Here is a 19,852-nt window from a genome sequence, read left to right as displayed (position 1 = left end):
AAGATTTACTTCTGTGATATCAGTGTACTGCTAGGAGAACAAACTTCTAATAGCTACTTCATAAGAAAAACTATTATATGATCTCTAAGAAATTCCTCCTTTCACATTTCTCTGTTTTCATACAGGTCCTCATGCTGACACCGCCAGTGGATGCCAGAACTTGCAGTGTGGTTTTCGAGCCTGCTGCCGCTCTGGCGAATGACCCTTGACTTCTGACCTTTGTCTACTTCATTTAGCTGAGCAGGCTTCCTTTCATGCACTTTACTTATAGCACATTTCTTGTGTTAACCATCCCTTTTGATTGTGTCTTGTTTTGGCCCCGTTTATCACAACTTCAGAAATCTTAATTTACCCGTGAATTGTACAGTGTTTCTCTTGCAAAATACGTTTTTGTTTTAGAAAGGGGTTAGGTTTTTTCATAAGGGTGAGAGCAGTCTTATTTGATTTCTTTTAAATGGAATGCTTTGAAAAGAATGTCACTAATGCTATGCCATTTAAAGTATTTTTTAGGTTATTTTGAGTTTTTAAAGTCATTGGGGTTATCGCTTCATAGAAACACTGTACTAAGCTCTGCAGATCTTTTCAGATACACATTTCTGAAATTTTATTTTCAAAGACCACACTTTTTGGAAATGAATCTCTCTTCTGTAACATTTTTGTTTATTTGAACAATTATCAGAGGGCCAATTCAAACATACCCACATAGGAGATTCTTTAAGGTTGTAGAATAAATTGGCTTTTTGGTGTTAGCTCAGTGAGCTAGAAGAGCACCAGTCTATTTGTATTTGCTTTCTTCCAAGACCCCTGGTTCCCACTGCTGCCCGTATATTGTCAAATTTGGGAGGGATTTTTAAAAATTCCACAATCGTTTAAAGAAATGTATAAATAAAATCTACTTTGAGGATTTTACCAAGTAATATCTTTTGTGTTGTGATTTTATTTTAGATCTCAATCCGGGCTAATGTTAGTATAAAATAGTATTAAATATAGTATTAAATATTTTGTCTTTTGTGTTTCATGATCCTGACAATTTTATAGACTCAGTATTATTGACTTGAATTTTCTTTTTGAAATGAGTCGTTCAGTAGTCAAAATTTGAATCTATATTTTTATCTTAATTGCTTTTTGTAAAAAGATTGTGAAAGTGAGACCTACCATTCAGAAAGGCACATATTAGGTCCATTTATGTCATCCTTGTTTAATTTTATGTCATGAAGAAGAGTGCCATGCCACTTTTTTTTTTTTTTTTTTTAAGTAAAACTGGGAAGAAGAAAAGAAGTAATCATAGTCAGGATCTTTGTGGCCTTTGGCATTTTTTGTTGGGAGTAGGACAAATACACACTACAGAAAGGCAGATTTCACTTTACACTCAGAAAAGAAACCAAAAAAAAAAAACCCAACTCTTTGTGCTGTCTAAAGATGAAGAAAAAAATATTTTGTTGAGTATAATAAGAATTTACAGGTGCTTTTTAATTCAACTAACACTTGAAGGAAACACAAAGGAAATTTTTATTTTGTAAGGTTGATGGTTTTGTAGTTACTGTATTTTTATTTCCCTGAGTATTAATAACGTTTATTTGAAAAGTTGGCATCAGGGACTATTTTGAGAAGACAAACTGAGAAATATCTGCAAGGATTCTTCTGAGTCGTCAAGGAAGGGCTCGGGTTTATCTCTTGTGTAATCAGACAACAATATTTTTGAGGGAAATTTTTTGATAATCTTTATGGGGAAAAATCATGGTTAAATGATGTTTCAGAACTTGGCTTAAATGTTATCTTTGATAAATTAATTAACTTTGAGCTGCTAGTTTCCCAGGGATTCTAAGTAATTCAAATGCTTCATTTTTGCTTTGTTTTATGCTGCCTGATGGTAGCAAACCATTTTGGTTATCTTGAGCCAAACTGGTTTCAATATGTCAGCATACTCTGATCAAATCTAACTCTTTCTACCACTTCTTCCCCACACAGTTGCATGGGGCCATAGTTGAATCTGCATTTAATTTTTATACGTTATCCTGTTTTTCATTATTAACTGAAGTGGATATTTCATGTTTGGTGAAACACTGTACACTTGGTTCAAACTTGTCTTAGATTTTGTGATCTCAGAAGAAAATGCAATAGTTATGTGAAGGGCCTTGTGGCACCTGACAGTTAGAAGGTGCTTAATGCCCGGCAGCGTGCTAAGTGCTCTCTGTGCAGTCTTTACACATGCTGTGGAGTGGATAATGTGATTATTCCCATCTTACATATGGAGAAAGTAAACTAACCTGCCCATGGAACCCAGCTAACAAATGGCAGAACTAGGGTTTATCCATACTTTCTGCTCTTTACTGGTATGCCATTCTGTCTCTGTATTGTTTTATTGTTAGCTGTTATAGTCAGTCATGGAACTGTCCCCTGAAGAATTCATATTAGAGATAGCAAAGCTATGTCAACATACAATTACAGTATAGCTTGATAGAGGATCACTGAAAAAGCCAAGTTGAAAGTTGTTCCTTAACCTTGTCCCCTCTGTCTTTATGGACTTATTTATTTTTTTAAAAGTGAGAGCTTATAAATAGTTCTCAACTGGAGGCCATTTGTGTCAGAGGATGTAGAGGCCATTTCAGGATTTTTTTTTTTTTTTTATTACTTGGCTGAGGGAAGGGCTCCAACTGGCATCTGGTAGGTGGAGGCCAGTGATACTGATAATGTCTTACAGCTTCTATAACAAATGGTTATGTGGCCCTGAAAGTGCTGTTGTCAAGGATCCTGCTTTACATATTTCTATTTTGTTTCCAGCAACATTAAGTTCTTTTAATGGATTAATTTTATGTGAATGTGTTTGCCTTCGTGTGGGCTGGTATAACAGAAAACTATGGACTGGGTGGCTCACACAACATACATTTATTTCTTAGTTCTGGAGGCTGGGATCCTCCAAGATCTGTGAGGCCAAGCAGATACTATGTCTGTTGTGGACAATTTTTTTATTGTAGAAAGTCATCTTTTTGTATCTTCACATGGCAGAGAGAAGAAGAAAAAGAGGATAGAGAGCAAGCCCTTTCCCATCTCTTCTCAAAAAAAAGAGCACTAAAGTCATCATAAAGGCTCTGCCCTCATGCCCAGTGAAGCCTAGAAGCTTCATTCCAAATACCCTTCCCTTATGGATTAGGGTTCCTAACATGAATTGCAGCAGGGTGCACACAAGTCTACAGCAATATCTGAGGGTTTTGTTCTTTGTTTTGAGATGCTGGGTATCCAATCCTGGACCTTGCTCATGCTAAAGCAAGTGCTCTACCATTAAACCCCAGTGTATTTTTATTTTAAATAACTACCTCTTTTATGAATATTTATATTACTCCTACCCCCAGTACTGTCTTGTTTCAGTGAGTATAAATGTGTGAATGTGTACATGTGTGTTCCTGCTCAGTACTTCTATAGGGTAACATGGAGTATTTAACATTAAAAAATACTGATAGTACTGATAGTGTATAGTTGTTACTTCTTCCCCCAGAAAAGTGGTGAAGTATTGTTTTTCTGGGTCTTAAAAATATGGTTGACATGCTGTTGGACAGACAAAGGAGAAGCATTTTCCAAACAGAAGATAAGCAAGTACAAAAAGTACAGGATGAGACCATAGTGTACCCTCCTGTGGGTAATCTCATTTGAATTTAAGGTCACAGTGGTAGAGATAAAATAGACTACTAGTAAAAACGCTTATTTTTACACAGTGTGAAAAAGATAATAAGTTTATTTCATTATTTGAAAATAATATTTTATTCCTCTGGTATGATCAATATAATGAAAAATGTTCTCATATGATAATTATAAGTTTTACATGATGCAGAATTCTCAATGAAAAAATTACCTGTTGCGTATAAGGGAGGCAACGTAGATCCAAACAGACAAAACATTTTTGGGATATGGGTGGATATATACAGCTAAAGCAAACTCAACATTAGGAACATCTATATTATGTACTCCAGTGCTATACACAGCTTCAATTAAAGGCTTCACTTCAGAATAGGGCATATGAAGGGGAAATCCCGAGAACTGAGATAGAAAAGAAAAACAAGAACATTTGTAGTTAGTGATGTTTGAAGATTTCAGTGTTTCCCCCCATGTATTTCTTAATATAGTAAGTCTTGTGGGTCATGATGTCATTTGGACAGTTTTTCTGTTCAGCTGTATGTTAACAATACAGAAAACAGGGAGGGAGTGCTTAATACCTGTTGTTGTTTATAGTATATTAGTGTATAAGATACCTGTTAGTCACCCATTCTTGCCCATTCCTTTTCCTCTTGGTAATTGTTCCTAGTTTGCATAGTAATCCATGCAATTCCTCACACCTAGGTTAGTCAGTGCACTTCAGTCTCATCCCAAAGATTAATCTAGGGGAATGGGCATGAGATGAAAGTGAGCCTTGGGAAACGTGCTAGAAATAGTGGTACAGAGATGCTCTCACCCTGAACAGCATGTACAGGTATTTTCAGGTGTGTGACCTCACACCTGTTAAGTTTAACTTAATTAAGCCAGTAAATTTTCAGTTTGACCCTGTTTAGATTTTGTTAAGTTCAAATAACACATTCTACCTGAGAACCTGTCCTTAGTCCTGAATTTTACTCAGTGACTAATCAACTTTGACCTTCACACTGTTTACCCAACAAAGTTATCTTAGTTTTGTAACTGCCTTACAGGTTTTGTTATCCAGCTATAGATAGGCAATAAATTGGCAGTAAAGAGGAATAATAATACTATACTATACTATAAACAACAACAGGTATTAAGTACTCCCTCCCTGTTTTCTATATTGTTAACATATAGCTGAACAGAAAAACTGTCCAAATGACATCATGACCCACATATTATCTGCTAATAAGAACTTAGCAGGGAAAAGTAATCAGTGTAAAACCATGTCCTTTATAAAACTGATCTAGAGTATTTATTTTCACCTTTATGTACATTTGAATATAATATTTAGCCAGATGTTTTCATTTTATTCAATATTCATGATGTATTTCATAAGTATTTTTCATACATCCCTGTTACAAAAAATATGGTCTTGTAATACTACAGAGGCATTTTGTTACTTATTTAATTACTGAGGTTTAAAACTTTTAAATTACATATTTTAGTCTATGCTACTTTATATATGTACTTGGAGAAGCAATATAGCTATTTTGATTTTATAAACCCGTTATTGGGTTAATTTCTGATATGAAATTGGGAATCCACGGGGTAAGTTGACAAGCCATTTGTGCTTACCCTGTAGTCTCCTAACTGTTTCAGTAGTTCTGCTCTGTGGTCATCTTCTACATCTTCTCCTTGACTTCTTTCTAACAAAGGCAAGAAGTGGCGCAGTGTGGAGGTACAGTACCTATTCCACCTCGTAAGATGGCGTGGCCTCCAGTCCATGATTTTTTCTTTTAGTATTTTTTCAATCCTGTTTATAAAAAATAAATTTTATTTTTTGGTGACTTTTTTTTTTAATGTAATGTGTGTGATTATGTAACTTTTTGTATGTGGTGGTGTTCACTAGATGTAGTTTATAACTTGTGGGCTAATCCCTGGGATTTAAAGTTTAACACAGGAGATCCTTGCCCATACAGGATGTATGTATTGTTGGGCTGGGAAATGGACCTATAAATAGAAAGCATATTATATCCTAAGGGCTGCAACAGATGCTTGAAAATAGCTAAATGGGAGCTATCTAAATACAATACATGGTTTTACACTGATTATTTTTCTCTGCTAAGTTCTTATAGACAGTATATCTTCCTCTTTACTGCCTATTGATAATGCCATGTGTTCATTATCTATAGCTGGATAAAAAACCTGTAAGGCAGTTACATAACTAAGATAACTTTGTTGGATAAACAGTGTGAAGGCCAAAGTGGATTAGTCACTGAGTAAAACTCAGGACCAAGAACACATTCTCAGGCAGAATGTGTTGAGTTCAAATGACTAATTAATTGTATTGGTTTATACAGCAGATAAATTAGACTCAGACATAAGGGAGCTTATGTTTAAAACTTCAAATATTTGTAAGGCTGTTAATGTTAATGCCTCATATTGATTATCATATTGATTTTATCCGCAGTAACTGTTATTCATGATGATAGATTTTTTTTGAAATCGCCTTAAAACTGCCTCAAAGTACAAGCATTATTGCAACTAAATTTTTATTATGTTTGCAACTTTATTTTATTGGAGGTGCTGTGGACCAAACTCAGGACCTTGCACATGCTAGACAAAGTGTTCTACCACTGAGCTATACCTTCACCCCATTTGATATATGTATGAGAGTATATGCGTGCGTGTGTGTATATATATAAAACAATATGTTATGTATAATACATATTATAACAATATAACAACATAATATCTAATAACTATATATTATATATAATATATAAACCATAATAACATGATAGTAAGCCATACACACATACACACACATAAAGTGCAGACATTTTTAATGTATATATTGAATCCATAAGATGCTTAAACAGAATGAAGGAAAATGGCTACCATTTATTGAACCATTATTTACCAGGTATGGTGGTAAGTGCTTTTTATACATTTTTATGGAATCCCAGCAATAACCCTGTGAAGTAGGGGATAGTGTCATCTATTCATGGGGGGGATGTTTTTGAAGTAAGATGAGAGCTTAGGTTCAAATTGAAACAAGGCTGAGTTTTAAGGCCTCCCGTACATCTTCTAACCAAATGCAGACTTGGAGTTCTAGCTACTTCCCATTGCTCAGGAGTCCTAGAATAACTTTTTTTTTTTTGGCACTGAACAGATTTTGTTTTGGGGTTCAGTTTGGTCTGAGTTCAGGTATGGATAAATTACTAAGCACTTTGATTTTTTTGTGTAACTATTTTTATAGTTGTCAATGGACCTTTATTTATTTTAATTAATTAATTAATTAATTAATATATGGTGCTGAGAATTGAACCCAGCACCTCGCACATGCTAGGATAGTGCTCTACTACTGAGGTACAACCCCAGCCCCCAGCACTTTGATATTGGGACTAATCAGCAGTATAATGAAGCTATTAGAAGAAGCAGGTAGGAGATTAGTGGTTCTAGATAGGGATCCCAAATAAGGTTTTATAGAGAAACTGGGAGTAAATTATTATTTTCTAGTAATAATGTTTTAAAAGGAGTCTCATTTAATCTTGTGTAACTTAACATGCTCTTCACATTACTTGTATCTAATGGAAATGGCACACAGAAACCTCTGACCCCCTTTAACACTTAATGAATACGTGGGCTACTCTGAACTTTGGTTTCTGCATTTATAAAACTGGGAGAATACATTCTATTTTACAAGGTGAATGGAATTATAGAGACGCTTATAAGCTCTTACTGACCTTCTCCGTGGATTAGGGTCATAAACTAGCTGAAGTTCCACAAGCCACTAATTGGACAAAGAAGCATATTTAAGCTGAGGATTATGATATGTCTCAACAGGACCCATAATAACATGATAGTAAGCCCTAACCTGAGGTAAGGTCTTTGGAGAACTATGTGTTACTGGTATTCACTTCTGTGTCACAATGCTGATGCTAAAACCTGATTTTGAGCCAGGGATTTAAAGATCATGTCTATACTTGGTATCTGTAAACATGAATTAAAGTTTAATTGCCCTAATTATTTCATATTGATCCAGGCTGAGAGTTGTTAAAGTTTGGTATTACACTTCTAGTGGCAGATTACATGTGAATTTAGGAACATTATGTTACCTGTCTTGGAGCTCAGCTGCTGCTGCTTTGTCGGTGCGTTGATAAATCAGCTCTTCAGGCTATAAGAGAGTTCAGAAATGGGAGAAATCACCTACACTAAGTTTAATAGGTGTACTTTCCTTTTCTAAATTTACAACTTTATTTTTTTTAATAATGAAATTTCAGATATGAATGTCTTACTGGATATAGAGAATAGTATAAGGGATGCCAATGGGCTTATGATCCACCTTAGTAATTAAAGTGCTCTGAAGTTCCTTCTTAATTTCATTCTATTCTTTCTCATAACAGAAGTAACTGACCTGCATTTGTCTTTTAACATTCCTGCATTCAACAGATACTGAGTACCTACTGTTGCCAGGCACTTTCCCAGGTCATGGGAAAACAGGGATATAGCCATGAATAAAAATCTGTCTTAATGGTACTTACATTGTAATAAATGAAATGGGCAAATTAAAAGTATGTGTTTGTGATTTAACTGTAGACACAAGTACTCCTAATCAACATATTATGTTGTTTTGCATGTTTTCTGAACTTTAATAATTTATGAATATTGCTTTTTCTTTCAGTGTATGAGGGATAATGGCAAACATATTTAGAGTGCTTAATAAGATTCATTAATGTTGATTGATTTAATTACTACAAAATATTCTATAATGTACTATAATTTTTCTCTTTTATCATTCTAGTTCTTAAACTATTTTAAACCCTGTTGCTGTGAAAAATCTCATATTTCACTTTTCTGACTTATGGGAGGATTTCTCTAGGGCAAAATTTTTAAAATTTTTTCCAAAGATTTGTGCCACAGTAAAAATACTTATGTTTTATCTCACAAACCTAGTAATGTATAACATATCTAGCTATCAAATGAAACAAAAGTTTTAGTGAACAATGCTCATGCTAACCACTTACAGGCCAACACTCTCTTGAGTAAATGAGCCTTTTAGTAGACTGGACCTGCAATTTAACTTCACGTTTCATTGGCATAGTTGTGAAATCAATCTAGTAAATTGAGACCAGTACTTAAAAAAATGAAGTCGAATATAATTTGTGGTGCTTTGTGTCGTGGGGCTTTTTATATCATGACTTTTTCTTACACGTGTCTAAAATGTATTTACTAGTTGTCTCATATATGTAAAAGTGTGTTTCTTAGTGTGAATTTGGCTCAAATAGTCTGTAAAGCAAATTCTGTTCTAAATACCTAGGAATAAAATTGAGGGTCAAGAAGAACCTAGTTATCTTGGTATAATGATTTCATATCCCTTAATCTCTTGTCCATAAGTCTGTTTTTTTGGTAGTTGTAGATGGACAGAATGCAGTTATTTATTTGTTTTTCTGTGGTGCTAAGGATTGAACCCAGTGCCTCCCACAAGTTAGGCAAGCACTCTGCCACTGAGCTACAGACCTAGCCTCATAAGTCTTAATAAAAGAATAATACCTGAACACTGGAAAGGCCAGGATATGGAAGGCTTCTTGAAAAAAAAGATTTCCACAGCTTGGGCTTGGTGACATCAAAATTTATCCTTAGTGGAGAATCATATTGTTGAATATTAAACCAAATCTAAAAAAAGACAATTACATGAGCATATAGGTTAGCAGATACATATGTTCACACCCATGCATGTATGTGTGTATGATTATAGAGGGGCAGCAGAGACACCAGGTGTTCCACAGGCTGCCCCTTTTGTCATTTTGTGATTTAAAAATTGTACCCATTTTACAATCAGGGCTTCACAGTTATCATTGGCCATTTTTCACTTTTTTTTTTTTTAATATCTGAAGTTGTTGATTATAGGTCTGGTGAAATAAGGTAGTTCCTGATGGTAAGAAACGTGAACACTTTTAGAACACAGACTAGACTTTCCTGACAGTGCTCTTTCTGGAAAGCCTCCTAATTGAGTTGTTTGGCCACTTCTTTGTTTCTATGCCACTCATAGTTTCTGAGATGACACTTGTCATGTTGAGGCAGTGTAGCATACTGGTTGGGGAGCAAGATCACTTGTGTTGGAATTTTGCTTGCAACATTTACAACTGTGTGACCTTGGATGGTTTATGTAACTTCTGTGTGTCACAGTTTACTCCTCCATAAAAGTGGGATAAAAATAGTAATAATCTCAGAAGGTTGAGAGGTTTCAATAAGTTAATTCATCTGCACCTCTTACAACAATGCCTGGTATGCAGTAAGTGCTCAATAGTTGTTAGCTCTTTTTATTATTTATCATTGTTTCTGATTGCCTATCTATTCATCCATGTCCTCACCACACTTATTGCCTGAGGACATTGGCTGTGTCCCTTATTCACTATAGTACCTTTAGCATCTAGCAGAGCTCCTAGCATATAGTCATGGTATTAAGTGATTGCATGAGTGGTCAGTTTGTTCATGCAGTGTATTCAAGAATTTTATTCAATGTTCACTCAACATATTTAACCAGTACCTGCTTAGTCATGGGAGATAGAGTAGTGAATGATCTCTACCCTCATGGGTCTAAGGGGATGTTACAGCAAATAAATCAACAAGTAACATCTGGGGTACCACACGACAGTGAGGTGGAAGAGTGATCCCTAGTCCCATTGTCATATCCTTTTTCATGTTACTGTTAAGATCCTTCCACTGTAAGGGACAAAACAGCCTTCCCTGCCCCTTGACTTTTGACCAGTAGACTGGAATGGAAGTGTCAGTATACATTTAAAAGGCTTTGTGTGTAAACAGGCAGGTTTCAGAAAAAGAAACTCAAATAAATGTTTATCAGTATGTAAAAATAAAAAAGGCTTTGTGTGTTCCTGCTTGCCCATTTGTGCCTCTTCCCAAGTTCCAGAATAAGCACATGAAGCAGAGCTGTTCCCTGATACTCAGAGGTCTGCAGTGAGAAGCCGAGCTGCCCACCTTCCCTCCATTAACACAGCCCTCGCAGCTGACTCACAGACCCATGGGAATAAATGTTTGAATCTATTTAGGTTGGGAATGTGTTTTTGTTGTTATCAATGTGGCAATAACTATGAAGGCTTTGGAGAAACAAACAGGCAGGAACATGAACTTTTAATGTGGACAGGGAAGTTCTCCCTACAAAAGTGACCTTCAATCAGAAATGCAAAAATAAAAAAGGAAAAATTTACAAAGATATTTAATAAGGGGAGGGTGGTCATTTATATGGGGAAAACGGCAGGCAATATGTGCTCGATGTGTTTGATGGAGAACAAAGTGACTGTCAAGGAGTGAGCAAGGTGGAAAAAGCAGATGAGGATAAGAGCAGCGGCAATTAAAAGGCTATGCCTGGGAGGAGAGTGGTCTTGAGGCTGGAACCTGAGAGGGACTTTTACATGGGACCCAGAATACTTGTATTTAGATTTCTCTCAGGATCACACCTATTGTTTTATATATAGCATCATAGTTAATAATAATAGGTGTACTCCTGGGAAAAATCTCAATATGGAATCTTTATGGTCTTTTATTTATTTATTTTAGGAGAAAAAAAGCCAGTGGGCGGGGGGAGGAAGCTTTTGCAAAAAAAAAAAAAATGAAAAACATTAGTCCTTTATCAACAAAACCAAGGAGGGGAACATGATTTTTTTTGAAGAAGGGATTAGCTGTGTTACATATTTGGAAAAGGAGAGAAGAAAGGAATGAGGATAAGCCATTGGATTTATTTATTAGCAAGACAATGGTACTTGTTGAGTTTAATTTTTGTAGTAATGTCAGGAAAGAGGAGCTAGATTATGGTGGGTTAAGGTCTGAGTACTGACAAAGGGAAGAAGAGTTATAACTAGTATTTGAAGAATTCTAGAAGGAAAGGAAAGGCAGGCAGTAGCAGTTCAGAGTGCATTCAGGTTGGAAAAAGCATAATTTAGAATTGTTGGACTCTGGAGCAAATAGATAGGTAGAGAGGCAAAAACATCTAGAGGGAAGTTGAGTCAATTGGGAGAGCCAGGTCTTGGAGTAGGAATGGTGGAAAGGGGAGAAGCTTAATTCTTAGAAAAGGAGTGAAGGAGAGAAAGGACTATCATCCAAAGAGGTTGTGTGGTGGGGTAGAGAGCAGGTGAGGTTTGAGAGTGCCAGGCCATTGCAACCACAATGTGTCCTCCACTGGGAACAGTCAGGCTTAGAGCAGGGTTAGGACAGCTGCCACTGGGGTGCACATCATGAGCCCCTGTCACTGCCTTTAGGAGAATTGGGCAACCATACAGTAGTGGTCTTGAGAGCTAACAGTAGTTTTGAAAGAAAAAAAAAAGTTCTTCAAAGGATTTTTCAATGCCTATTGACCCTGTTTGATTATTAATAACTTTGATACCCCAAACTTAGAAGGAATTTAACAGATCACTTATGATTATGACAAAGACTTTGATTAAAAGTAATAATTAACATAAACATAGTGCTCCACAGTACTATTTTCACATTTGTAATAATGTGAAATAAAATTAATAGGAGTAGCCATTTGCTGGACACCATGAAAGGCAGGTACTTTGATGGACGCTTGGCATATATTACCTCTGATTTAGCTGTAGCCTTAAAAGTAAACCAAGTTTTCTTCAAAGTAGGGTACACACTCCAGAGAATGGGAAGAAAATATTAGATCTTCTATTTTTTTATGTTTATTTTTAAAGTGCTTTTTGTGTAATATAAAATATTGAGACACATGTAAATATATATATACTTTATAAATAAAAACACATGTATTGGAGATATCTGCACACTTTTTACTGACATACACAAAGTTCAGAGAGCAGTGAGTACATGATGAGTATAAACACAATCAACCAACAATAGGTGCATTGTTAGTATGTGACAGGTGTTCCACATCAGTTATCTCATATACTTCCCACAACCACTTTATTGTCACTTTCTATTTAGAAGCAATGACCCCACTATCACCTCTGTTTTATCAATGAAGACACAGTTTGTGAGAGATTAAGAAATTCCCCAAGCTCACACAACTAGTAAATGATAAAGAGTTTCAACTCGGGCAGTCTGACCCCTTAACTCATATTTGTAAACACTGCTTTACACAGTATCCTTCATAATAAAATCACCCACCCTGCCCATGACAGAATCATTTCTATAGTAGTACCTGGGCATCTCCCTTTAAAAAAGAAAAAGGGAGTTGGGGTATAGCTCAGTGGTGGAGCACTGGCCTAGCCTGTGTGAGACCCTAGGTTAAATCCCCTGTACTGCAAAGAAAGAAGAAAGGGAGGGAGAGAAAGAAATCCATTCTTCTTAGGAGATAAGTTATCTTTATTTAGTTTTTAAAGAACTATGGGTTAGGCATTGTACATGCTATTTTAGAACAGAAAACTGGAGATAGAACCAGGGCAGAAACTCAGGTTCTCTAAATCTAAATCCCATATTTTAAAATTTCATTCTGGTTCTCTGCAGGTGAGGTGAAAAGTTTTATTTAGGACCGTTTAGATGACTACTTTTGCCACTGTTCTTGCCACCACATTTTTTCAGGTGTGTGTGTGTGTGTGTGTGTGTGTGTGTGTGTATTTATATAATGTTTTTGGATATATAGGATATTTAAATCAATTGATCAATTTTAAGAAAAGAAATCAACAATCAACCAACCACGTTTAAAAGGAAATGGCATTACTCACATTATCAGGACCAATTAAACAGCCCACACTTTTCAGAGGACAGAACGTATCAAATTGTCCATAAAAATGTCCACTGCAAGGATTCCATATTAAATAATGATTTTGTTCCCAAGTTAGCACATAGGCAGTTGGACCCTGAAGGGAAATATCCATTAAAAACAGTTTCCAATTAATGATGTAAGTAAAGTCAATAGTAATTTGCATAGATGTTTCATTATTTTAGTTGAGCCTCTAATTTTTAAAATCCCATGGTGAATGGAAAACATTAATTTGAAGTTCTGAGTTGTACTGACTTTAAAAATGAAATCAACTTTTTGGGGAAATTTTTTGTGTCTGATATTAGTATAGTGACCAAATAAAGACAATAGTCACCCAACCAGAATATTTTACAATTGGTTGACGAATGAACTATCATTAGTGGAAATAAGCAGTCATTGGCATTTCTTGTTAGAGTCAGTAAAATTGCCATTTTTCTTGATGCCAGGCATCAAGAAAGCTGATTATGTTTGAATACTATTTTGAATAAAGTAAGGTATTTGATTCATATTTGTAATTAGGTACATGCATAGAAGATTTGAAAGGTCTTATAGTTTAAATCTTTACTGTCCTCCAAAAGCTCACATACTTAAAGTTTGGTCCCCAGTGCAGCAGTGTTCAGAGGTGGGGCCTTGGAAGATGATGGGATCCTGAGGGCTTTGATCTTATGAATGGATCCTTCATCTGTGGCTTTGGAGGGAGGGGGTTTATCACCAAAGCACTCTCTCTTTGCTTCTGGCCACCACGAGGTGAGTAGCTCTGCTCCACCACTCACTCCCTATCATAATGTCCTGCCTCATCACAGGCCCAACAAGGAGCGAAACCTCTAAAATCATGAGCCAGAATACATTTTCCCCCTTATAAGTTGATTATCTCAGCTATTTTGTCACCGTGATGGAAAGCTTACTGGCGTAAAATGATACCTACCAAACTGTTAAAGTGACGATACTTGGAGGAGAGTGGGCTTGGGGTTGGAGCCTGAAGAGGGACTTGTACTTTTTGCCCACAATACTTGTGTATTGGTAGATTCTTTTATTACAATGATTTATTTATTTATTGCTTATGCATGATTTCACTTTACAATATGCTTATTTATAATAGCCTTCAAGTTGTGAAGTGACTTGCTTAGGGTCACTTGGCTAATGAGGTGTAGACATGGAACCTTGAACACAGGTCTTATGCTTCTGAGTTTACTCTTCTTTCCCTTGAGCTAGCCAGCAACTCTTGCTATCTAATTCTCAGGGATTCCTAGAGCGTCCTTGTACCTGACCTCTATGGCCTCTTTTTGAAATATTCTTTGGGTAATCTGCTTCAACCCATGTGAAATTTCTATCCTTGGATCCACAATTACCCATCATTGCCCAAATTTGGGGGATATTTTCTGTGGCTGAAATTCAGATAGTCACTATGTCTGCAATTTCATAAAAATAGCAATGCTAACATCATGATATAGCTGTCAACATTCTTTTCTCTGCTCCTGGGTTATCTGGCTTGCCCCATTGCCTGCCAAGTTAGCATACATCTCATAGAAGCAGTGGGCATGAAAGGAGAGATTTCTCGCCTCACCACACTGCTTTGAATCCTTTTCCCTCCTTAGGGTGCAGAACATGCGATTCCTAAAGGAATCAGAATGCTCAGGAATATGGACAGGGAAAGCTTATACTAAAAGGACTGTTAAATGAGGACTTTGGATGGTAAAAGTTCTGGGCTTGCTTTAAAAAAAAAAAAAAACAATTAGAAGTACTTTGTAGGGTCGCTAGTACCTTGTTAAACCATTTCATATGTTACCAATGGTAGTTAGGTATCTCTGGGCTACTTTCTGAGAAACTGAGAGAATTATTATGAAAACAAGTTCTAGCCATGACCTTAACATTTAAGTGGGTTAGACAAATACACTCTTCGCTGAAGCCAGCCTAAGTGTCTTACCTCAGGAATAGCATTGCCCATCACCAGCCAGGCCTTCTTACCCAGGAACAGAAAGTAATTACATAGCAACACTGCATGCTCTTCCTCATCTCCTGCCAGGAGATCAAGAAATTGCTGACAAAAAAGAAAAAAAAAATGTTGTATTGACTGACTGCTTCATTCTGGATTGGCCATGCAGATTTTAGTAAGTCATAGTTGAAATTAGTTTCTTAAAGCATGAGACTTGTTTTTAAAATCTTTCCCAAAATGTTGATCCTGTGTTAATAATCTTTAAAACAGCAAAAACACTTCTGGTGAACATGACGTTTTCTTTAACACTGATGCTTTCAATGTGGATTTCAAGAATTAACACAGAGTGTGATTGGGGTGGGGTAGGGAAGACACTAATTTCAAAGTTTTAGTTCTCATATATAAATGAAAGTTCACTATGTGATAATTGATTTTTTAAAGTATATTTTATGCATGAATTCATTTCATCGTAGATTAACTTTTTAAGGAAAGTATTCTTGTTTCCAAGTTTTTGCAGAGGAGGAAGTAGAGGCACAGATCAATAAAGCAGTCCCCAGGCAGTGGTATGGCCAGTCTGCCTCTAGGGTACATGAACTGTTCTAGTCTTCACATAGCTTCTTATAGATCCCTCAAGGTTATAGAATTTTATTTCTAAAATTATCAAAGCTCATGTTGCCAAAATATACTGGGGAACAAAAACTATAAAGTGTACTTGATTTCTTCAATGTAGTACTATCCTTCAAAGGAAGCTGTATAATACTCTGTAATGCAAAAAGTGCAACATGAGACTCAGAAACAGAATGAGTATCTGTGATGTTTGTTTTGTACTACCTACGATTCCTTTGAAAATTTATGCACCACACATCAATTGTAAATTCCATGAAAGTGGAGATTTTGCTCACATTTAGGCCTGGTATGTCGCAGGTGACTGTCCTAAATAAATAATGATATGACATGCCTTAAGAAGTCCATGAATTAATGAATATACCATTTCCAATTATAATATAGAGTGCAATTTTGATTTGTTTAAGACTGGGCTAAGTCTTCATATACTTCAGTATATGAAAGTAATAATGTTAGATGGACAATTCAGCATTAAGACATCTGAAGTGTCATTTTTTTATTCTTTCTTTTTTTAACTTGGGAACTTTGGGATAATTGAACCAGGGAGAGAAATACTTCAGAATTTTAGTTCATATGGTCAAATATATTTTATTTTTGATGGCAAACGAATGTTCCAGTTGAAGATGACTTGCAAGCCATTTAGAGAGATTCAGCTAAGTTAGCTCAAGTTAGTAAACCTCTCCCTGAGAGGGAGAGCAACTTACATCAGACGTGCTCCAGAGGTCACAGATACTGGCAAATGAAACAGTGTCGGGCAAGAAAGGAATCAAGGACACGTATCGAGCTACCAGTTCCTGTAGACACAAGATCAGCTTTAAAAAACGGTTTCCAAAAAAATAGAAAGCATCAAACCCTACCACATTTCTTTTTTCTTTTTTTCAATTTTTTTTTTTTTAGTTGTATTTGGGACACAATACCTTTATTTGTTTATTCATTTTTTTTTTTTATGTGGTGCTGAGGATTGAACCCAGGGCTTCACATGTGCTAGGCAAGTGCTTTACCACTGAGCCACAACCCCAGCCCCCTCCCTATCGCATTTCTTAAAGTAAGTTTCGTATTTCACAAACAGTGATGCTCATTATGAACCTGGTATTGTATTACCTTAATCCTCGCCAGACATTCTATGCAGAAGATTATGGCTATTATTTATCTTTCACAGATGAAGAAACTGGCTTCTGTGTCCCTTTGAAGTGTCCTGGTCTTTTTTTTTCTCCCTCTCCACTTCTTCACTTTCGGGTATAACAGGACTTTCCGGGTCATGGTGTACTTTTCTGGTCATGGTGTACTTTCCTTAGCCCAGTCTTAAAGGCAGCATTTCTCCAAAGAGTCTGGTTCACTTCTGAGGGGATGGTGTTTAAGAACCAAGATCTGGACATCCTTGTAGTTATAATTCATATTTTAAAAATTTTTAGCAAGGTTATCATGCCATGTTTATTGGCCTATCCATGTTTCTACTTGTTTGAATTTTTGCACATTTCCAAATTTGCACATTTTTATACTGATATGTAAGAGGACTTTTTTTGGCTTTTATTCTGTGTCTGTCCCTTTCTGTATATTTGTTGTAAATATCTCCTGATTTGTGGCTTGATTTTTCATTTTTTTAATGGTGTCTTTGGATAAACTCAAGTTCTCAATCCAACCCCACCACTGAGAATTGAACCCAGGGCTTTCCACATGCTAGGCAAGTACTCTGTCACTAAGCTGCATCCTCAACCCCTCAAGTTCTCAATTTTAATGTGGTTACATTTTTCTTTTTCTTTTTGACTTGTACTTATTTCTGTCATACATTATTCCTATCATCTTATTCTGTATTTTTACTTTCCATACTTTTTCTGATTCTTTTTCCTCTCCAACTCTCTTCACCCCATTTTCTTTCTTGCTAGTTTAGAAGTTAAATACACCCTTATCATTTATTCAGGGGCTAATCTAGAAATTTCAATATGTATATTTAAATGAAATTCTAAAGTTAGCATCTTTGCCTTTATTTTGAAGAATAACAAGGGCATTAAAATACTCTCATCAGCCCTGTCCTGACACATTCACACTTTTTTCATGATTTTTGTTGTATCTATTTTTCACCCACATTGCTATTATTATGGCTTGTAAGATAGTGTGTGTGGACTATGGGTGCAGCTCATGGGTAGAGAGCCCTTGCCTGGCATGCACAAGGACCTAGGGTCACACACACACACACACACCACATGTCAATGTTGTAGATTCACTCACAATTTCCCATTTCTTCACCAAGTATTGTGTGCCCTATTTAGGATTTTCCTTTCATGTTCAGACCATACGTTTTGTGATTCCTTTAGTAAGAATCTTTTGGTTGTGATTCTCACAACACTTGTGTGAAGGACAGTTTCCCTGACTATCAACTACTAGTTTGACAAAAGGCTATTTTGTAAGCCTTGTCAAGAGTCTTCTTTTCTGGCTCATTGTGCAACTAACAAGTCTGTTATTCCAATCATTTTTCTTCTGTAGATAATCTATGTTTTCTAACTGCTTTTAAGATTATCTTAATCTTTATGTTCTGCCTAGATTTTGATTTCTTTTTATTTATCCTGCTTAGTATTTACTGGACTTCCTGAATTAGAGGATTGTCTTGGAAACTCCTGGCTTAGACTATTTGAGTATCATCTTACTCCATTTTACACAGTTTGGACCTCCTCCTGCATGTCCCCTGCCTCTAAGCATTCTTTTCTATCTTCCCATGCCTGTGTGTATTCCAAGTAACTTGTTTGCATGTGCATTCTAGTTCACTAACTATGTATTTAATGTTCCACTGACTCTGTTTAATTTCTAATTATAACTATTGTATTTTTTATTACTGCTTGTGAGAACCTTAAATTAATGAGTGAATTAATCCCTTATGGGATTAATTGAGTGGTAACTGGAGGCAGGTGTGGTGTGGCAGGAGGAGGTGGGCATTGGGGGCGTGGCTTGGGGGTATATATTTGCACTTGGGGGAGTGGAGTCTCTCTCTGCTTCCTGATCAGCACATGAGCTGCTTCCCTCCACTACACTCTTCTGCCATGATGTTCTGCCTCACCTTTATTCCTCCTAGGAATGGAGCAGGATGTATGTGGATTGAGACCTCTGAAACTGTGAGTTCCCAAACAAACTTATCCTCCTCTAAAGTTGTTCTGGGTGGGTCTTTTAGACACAGCAGTGAAAAAGCTAACTAAAAACAATATTTATTTTACATCCTGTACTGATAAATCTGTCTATAGTCTTTGTGGCCAGATTCGTCGGCTTATTGTTTATGCTAAGTCTTTTTAAAAACTATTTATTTATTTAGTTAGTTGTAGTTGGACACAATACCTTTATTTTATTCATTTTTATGTGGTGCTGAGGATCGAACCCAGAATCTTGAATGTGCTAGGCAAGTGCTCTACCACTGAGCCATAACCCCAACTCTGTTTATGCTAATTCTTAACCTTCTTTATGGTGACTTATTTCTTCATTGAGATGAAATGACTTTCTTCTAGAAGGATTTGTATTTGCTTTTGACGGGGATCTGGGATTGTTACCAAAAGTGAATACTTTCAACTAAATTTTTGGTTGAAGTTTTTTGGGTCCTACAGACAATATAAACTGTAATTCCACATGTGAGTAAATACAGGTTAACGATTAGGAGTTCTCCGGAAAGACTCTTTTTGGCAGGGGAGGGATGCTGGGAATGAAGGGGGGGGGGACCTATTTGTCTTTCATCCAGAGGCAAAGCTAGGCAGCTGGATTCCTTCTCAGGGCAGGGACTTCCCACTTTATCCCTTAAGGTCATTACCCTCACTCATCTCCACCTGAGTCTCTAAGCTTCCAGCCTGCTCTAGGTCTCCCATCTCCCACAGCCTGCCGCTCACTGAAACTCGGCTCTAGTTGTCAGGAAGGACAGCAGACACTATTTCAAGCCCTCGCCCTTGTAGAATTTTGCATTCTTGTTTCTT

At 36.4% G+C, this 19,852-nt stretch overlaps 2 protein-coding genes across 4 annotated transcripts in view; one reads left to right on the top strand and one right to left on the bottom strand.

Annotated features, from left to right (window-relative positions):
• Fbxl5 (F-box and leucine rich repeat protein 5) overlaps positions 1 to 946 on the top strand; it is a 43,271-nt gene extending 42,325 nt beyond the window's left edge. The window contains exon 11 of the mRNA XM_076863978.2: positions 126 to 946. Coding sequence (XP_076720093.2) covers positions 126 to 202 — 77 coding nt within the window. The 3' untranslated portion in view covers positions 203 to 946. The remainder of the gene's footprint in view (positions 1 to 125) is intronic.
• A 2,821-nt stretch (positions 947 to 3,767) lies between these two features.
• Positions 3,768 to 19,852, bottom strand: part of Cc2d2a (coiled-coil and C2 domain containing 2A) — a 100,783-nt gene continuing 84,698 nt past the window's right edge. For all 3 annotated transcript variants that reach the window (XM_076864550.2, XM_076864552.2, XM_076864551.2), the window contains 7 exons: positions 16,613 to 16,702; positions 15,276 to 15,389; positions 13,314 to 13,448; positions 9,166 to 9,288; positions 7,731 to 7,789; positions 5,245 to 5,422; positions 3,768 to 4,032 (listed from right to left, as the gene is read on the bottom strand). In XM_076864550.2, the coding sequence (XP_076720665.2) occupies positions 3,844 to 4,032; positions 5,245 to 5,422; positions 7,731 to 7,789; positions 9,166 to 9,288; positions 13,314 to 13,448; positions 15,276 to 15,389; positions 16,613 to 16,702 (888 nt within the window). In that variant the 3' untranslated portion in view covers positions 3,768 to 3,843. The remainder of the gene's footprint in view (positions 4,033 to 5,244; positions 5,423 to 7,730; positions 7,790 to 9,165; positions 9,289 to 13,313; positions 13,449 to 15,275; positions 15,390 to 16,612; positions 16,703 to 19,852) is intronic.

Source organism: Callospermophilus lateralis, chromosome 8 (assembly GCF_048772815.1).
Source record: "Callospermophilus lateralis isolate mCalLat2 chromosome 8, mCalLat2.hap1, whole genome shotgun sequence".
NCBI classification, from domain to species: Eukaryota; Metazoa; Chordata; class Mammalia; order Rodentia; family Sciuridae; genus Callospermophilus; species Callospermophilus lateralis.
The sequence above is the reverse complement of the archived record's forward strand: the minus strand, read 5'-3'. Positions and strand labels throughout refer to the sequence as shown.